Raw genomic sequence first — 4,861 nt, 5'->3', positions numbered from 1 at the left:
AGAGAGAGAGAGAGGGGGTAAAGAAATGTATCATGTTTTTTTGTTTGTGTATGGGGCCGTGTGTAAGGGGTAGGGGGGAATGTCCCTCCTTTCTTTTCTTTTTGCGAAGTGACGCGACGAACAATGTTGAAAATGGGAAATAAAGGAGAGGGAAAGGGAGAAGGAAAAATTGAAACACCAGGAATTATGTGCCGTCTCCCTTTGTCGTCGCTGTCCCTTCACCCCTCTACCCGTCTCTGTGAAGTTCAGTCTTTACGATGAGGGTATTTCCTTTGGCGGGAGGAAATGTATTTTTTTTTAAGGTAAAGAAAAAAGAATGACAACAGAGAAAATCACGGGGTAAAGGGGAAGCGGAAGAAGAAGAGGCAATTTATCTATTTGCAGGAGGGGGTAACAGGGGTTCGACCTATTTGTTCACCGACTGAAAAGGGGAAAGGTGCTGCAGTCATGCGCAGAGTGTGTCTTGGCGCTCTTCCTCACTGTTTTGCTTTGCTTTTTTTTTTTTAAACTCCCCTCCCCATTGAGCGTGTCGCGTCATTTTGTGCTGGCGCCACGAACACAAATTTATTTTCCCTCCTGCACTGTCTTGTCTATGTGTTTATTTCCACCACCTTTTTCTCGTTTTCTCTGTTCAATCTATTTAATTATTTGTGTGATTATGTGCGGTCCCTCTCAAACGTTGGCGTGACGGACAGGTGGTTAAGGGTGTCGTAAATGGCTACTTTATTAGATGAGGATGTTATGTTCTGAAGGTGAGAAAAAGCAAAAAAAAAAGCGGGGGAGAAGAAAGACGAGCACTGAAAGTCAGCTGAAGTGAGGGGGTAAGGAGAAACAATGCTATTCATTTATTTTTTTTTTCATTTTTTGATACTTCCTCTGCCTCCCACCCCCACCTCCCGCGTTACTTGTTTTACCCTTTCCTAGTGGTAGGAATGGATGTGACTTGTTCTGATTTCCACACACACACACACACAGAATTTTTGTGCGTACCTTACTTGTATTGTACCTTCCTTTTTCACTTTTGATATGTTGTCAACTGTATTTATTTCTCCCTTCTTCTTCCTAACCTCGAACTTCTCGTATTTATATTATATTTGTTTTGTTTGCAAGTGGTTGCGCACCATAAAAGAGGCCACGTGAATGGACTCGTTTGTGGCAGGTGCGGCGGCTGGTCTTGTCGTGGACTTTACACTGTACCCGATTGACACTATCAAAACTCGACTGCAGTCACGAGACGGATTCCGCCGTGCGGGGGGATTCGTCGGCGTTTATCGTGGCCTCAGTGCCGTGGCCATTGGTTCCGTTCCGAGTGGTGCGGCATTTTTTGTTGGTTACGACTTGACAAAGCGGGCTCTGTTGGGGGAAGATGATGGGCAAAGTGATGTGACTTATGCAGGGAGAAAACAGTGGCAACTTGCGTCGCAGGCGACTGCCGCTGTGGTGGGTGAAACAACAGCCTCCTGCATTCGTGTCCCGATAGAGATGCTGAAGCAGCGGCTTCAGGCGGGGCAACACAGGAACCTGCGCAGCGCATTGGTACACATAACTCACGGTGTTACACCTGGTGTTGCTACGGATACAGCACCAACAAGCATGCGAGTACGAGGTATTCCGAACCTTCTCAGTGGGATACCTGTCATGCTGCTACGTGATGTCCCTTTCGCTGTCATACAGATGTTGTGCTATGAGGCACTCAAAGTGGCACTGCACACAGACAGACGGCCCCATTACTTACCACTATGTGGCGCATTAGGAGGCGCTACCGCCGCATTTATTACAACACCGCTAGACCTTCTGAAGACGCGCATTATGCTTGGACAGGTGAGCAGCCCGAGGGCGGGGCGCCCAAAAAAACTTTCAGTGGTGTGTGGTGCGCTTCAGGAGTTACTTCATGAAGTACCGCGCCCAACGGATAGGTGGGGGCCCATGCAGCGATTCTTCCGCGGTGCAGTTCCTCGCGTAACGTGGATTTCCATCGGCGGTAGTGTCTTCTTTACAACATACGAAGTGGTTCGTCGTTATTGTAGTTGTTATCGTTTCCATGAAAAATAACACTAATGCATACTTGGTGTGTTGGCCGTTACAACACGGTGGTGATGTTGTTGTCCCTTTTGTTCCTGGTGGTGGTGTCACCGGTGGTTGGCTTTTTAAGCCTTCATGGAGTGTTTGCGTATGTATGTGTGTATGTGTGTGTGTGTGTGGAGAGCCGGAAGATTGCCTTTTTTTTTCATTTTCCTTTTGGTTGGTTGTTTGAGAGAGAGAGGCGGTTGGTTTTGACGTTCAGCTCGCGTGGTACAAACAGCAAATAAAACGCCATAGCTTTCTTCGTATCGAATTTCTTAAAGAAGACGGCTGGTTGGTGTACATCTCACCAGGAGAAAACTAATTTGACGTATCCGTTTATCTTTTTTAACGACGTTGCGGCCCTACGACGAATGTGTGAGGACGGGGAAGGGGTGAACCAAAGGAAGGGAAGCGAGATTTCTTTTTCGCCTTTTCTCACCTTCGGTGCTTACATTCTCTGCTTTCATTTTGTTCTGCGGTTTTTTGTTTGTTTCTACTCTCGCATTTCACCTCTCGCTATTTTATAGTGCTAGGTCCCTTTCGTTTACTTCCTGTTTTCACCCTTTATCATTGCTCTTTATTTTTTCCCCCTCTGTTTCGCTTTTTTTTTTATATAATTTGCATTTTTATTCGCGTGTGGTCGTGTTGTTAAATTTGTGCACAGTAAAAAACCTAAGTTGTACCCAGATATCAATTATCAGAGTCGTCTTAATATCACTAAGGAACCGGTGCAACAGGGTCAGCAATGCGACGTAGTGGATTCGTCGCACCGCCTGACAACCCACAATACGGAAAGATGGAGACACGGGATTATGAAGAGTGGGGTTCACCACATGATAGTTCAGTACGCGCTCATCAGCAAAGTCCGCTGCGCCTCGCACGTGCCTACAGCGTGCCATATCCAGGACTATCGACAACTTGGGGGATGGGCGGATCATCAGGCATCTCGACTACTAGTTGCGGAAAGGTGAAGCATAATGTGCACCACCAGAAATATCGTCACAGTCCGTATGGCACCTCATTCAATATATTTTCTGCTCTTCCTAGCACCCTCGTTCCAGCTGTGGCAGGTCGCCGTTCTGATATTCACCCATCAGTTGATAAACAGGACGTTGCAGCGCGGGCAGTTGGTAACATTCCTCCCCACCGAGCTTACAGGTCCGCTTCTGTTGGATGCTTCGAGGAGCTGAGTAAACCCGACACCCCAACAGATACGCCATCGCAGTCGTCTCCCGCTCTCACGTCCTGTTGGCTCTCACCATGGAGTCGGTTTGGTGGGAGAGACGGACAACTAGATGTAGAATGTGGTACGGTGTATCCCAGCACGCAGAATAGCAGTCCAGTGTCCTGTGGGGGAGCAGTAGCAGCTTTCGGCGGCATGACCAGTGTTCTTACTCGCAAAAGCTCCCGTCAACCGACGCAGGTGCTGCACCCATCACCTAAAAAAGAATTGGATCAGTTGATACCGGATGGCCTTACTCCTTCATCCAATGAATCGGACACGAACTCAGCTCCTAGCTCCCAGTCCCGGCACACAAAAAATCAAACAACTTTCAGTGGAAGTGCGAAAAACCACGATCGCCCCAGCGGGCACGGCGGGCTTTCGGATTGCTGGTCAACTATTCAACCACCCAACATCACCGACAGCGGCGAAGGGGAAATATATGTGCCGGAGACCACTCAACCGGTAGCGAGTTCGGTGGCGCCCCCTGACAGGCCTGTAGGACAGTTATTGCGCGATCTGCTTTCTTACTTGGAGGTAGACCGTGGGTTTACTACTAGTAGGTGCGTGGGTGCTGAAGAACCGCATTGTAACCATCGACGACAGGAACATATGGAAGATTGTGCTCCCCAGAGGTGCGCAAGCGCTTCTCCTGAGCTCCATGTTCCTGACGTCCAGGCAGCTCCGCATCATTCGGGTTATTTCTCACCTGTTCGCCAGGGGTCTGTGGACCGGGGAAAAGTAACGCAGTATCTTCTCCCAGAACAGCGCAGCGAACATGTAGGACGTACAACGTGTTGTCTCGACTTGGATGACACCCTTGTGCATACCTTTGAGAGGCGCCCCTCGTGGTGGAACCCGGCGGAGAATTCCTTTCATTTGGAGATCGAACTGAACATACCAACTTCTGCTGATCAGGTCGGCACCTATGCGGCAGCCAGCGCAGGTTGTGGTAGTGAGGGTTATGAACCAGATAAGGCGTGTGCCTCCACCCCATCACAACCCTCATCACCACAACTAGTCAACCGGAAAGCACAACTCTCGCCAATGTGTAGCGCACGCTCTCGCCTCCAACAACGTCTTTATGTTTGTATCAGACCCTTCGCAAAGGAGCTTCTGGAGTACTGCTTTGAAACATTTGAAGTTGTATTCTTTACTACGGGTACAGAGGAGTACGCGACCTCGATCTTCGACCATCTGGACCCTCACCATAAAGCACATCGGCTCTACAGGCACCACTGCACGGCCGTGGGGGATACCTATAAAAAAGACCTTTCACTGTTGGGGCGGCCACTCGATCGTGTAATTCTTTTGGATGACCGCGGGCCGGAGGTGAGTTTTCAACCGAACAATGTTCTCTTCTGTGATCCCTTCATCATTGAGGAAATGGATGACGCGTTGCAACGGACTCAGGGTGATGATGTCTTAAGCAGCTTTCTCAAGTTGCTGAGGACGCTGGCCACGCTGCCACCGTATTTGATGTTGCAAGCCATGAGGGATTATCAAGATGCCGTCGCGAGGGTGTGGGAGGAAGACGTACCTTCACCACCCGAGTAGTTATTCCAACAGGGTACA

The 4,861-nt window shown here is 49.1% G+C and overlaps 2 protein-coding genes across 2 annotated transcripts; both read left to right on the top strand.

The window, feature by feature from the left end:
* Nucleotides 1-1,140: 1,140 nt before the first annotated feature.
* On the top strand, nt 1,141-2,052 carry TEOVI_000824100 (mitochondrial carrier protein; the record flags this gene model as incomplete). Its single annotated transcript, XM_067221863.1, has 1 exon — nt 1,141-2,052. One exon carries the CDS (start codon nt 1,141-1,143, stop codon nt 2,050-2,052), a length of 912 nt encoding a protein of 303 aa, XP_067077964.1.
* A 757-nt stretch (nt 2,053-2,809) lies between these two features.
* On the top strand, nt 2,810-4,843 carry TEOVI_000824000 (NLI interacting factor-like phosphatase, putative; the record flags this gene model as incomplete). The annotated part of the gene is made up of 1 exon (XM_067221862.1): nt 2,810-4,843. The coding sequence occupies one exon, from the start codon at nt 2,810-2,812 to the stop codon at nt 4,841-4,843; it is 2,034 nt and encodes a 677-aa protein (XP_067077963.1).
* Between the last annotated feature and the right edge of the window lie 18 nt (nt 4,844-4,861).

Source organism: Trypanosoma equiperdum (assembly GCF_001457755.1).
Source record: "Trypanosoma equiperdum strain OVI genome assembly, contig: ctg_1511, whole genome shotgun sequence".
In the NCBI taxonomy this organism is placed as follows: Eukaryota; Euglenozoa; class Kinetoplastea; order Trypanosomatida; family Trypanosomatidae; genus Trypanosoma; species Trypanosoma equiperdum.
This window is presented reverse-complemented; position numbering and strand designations above follow the sequence as displayed.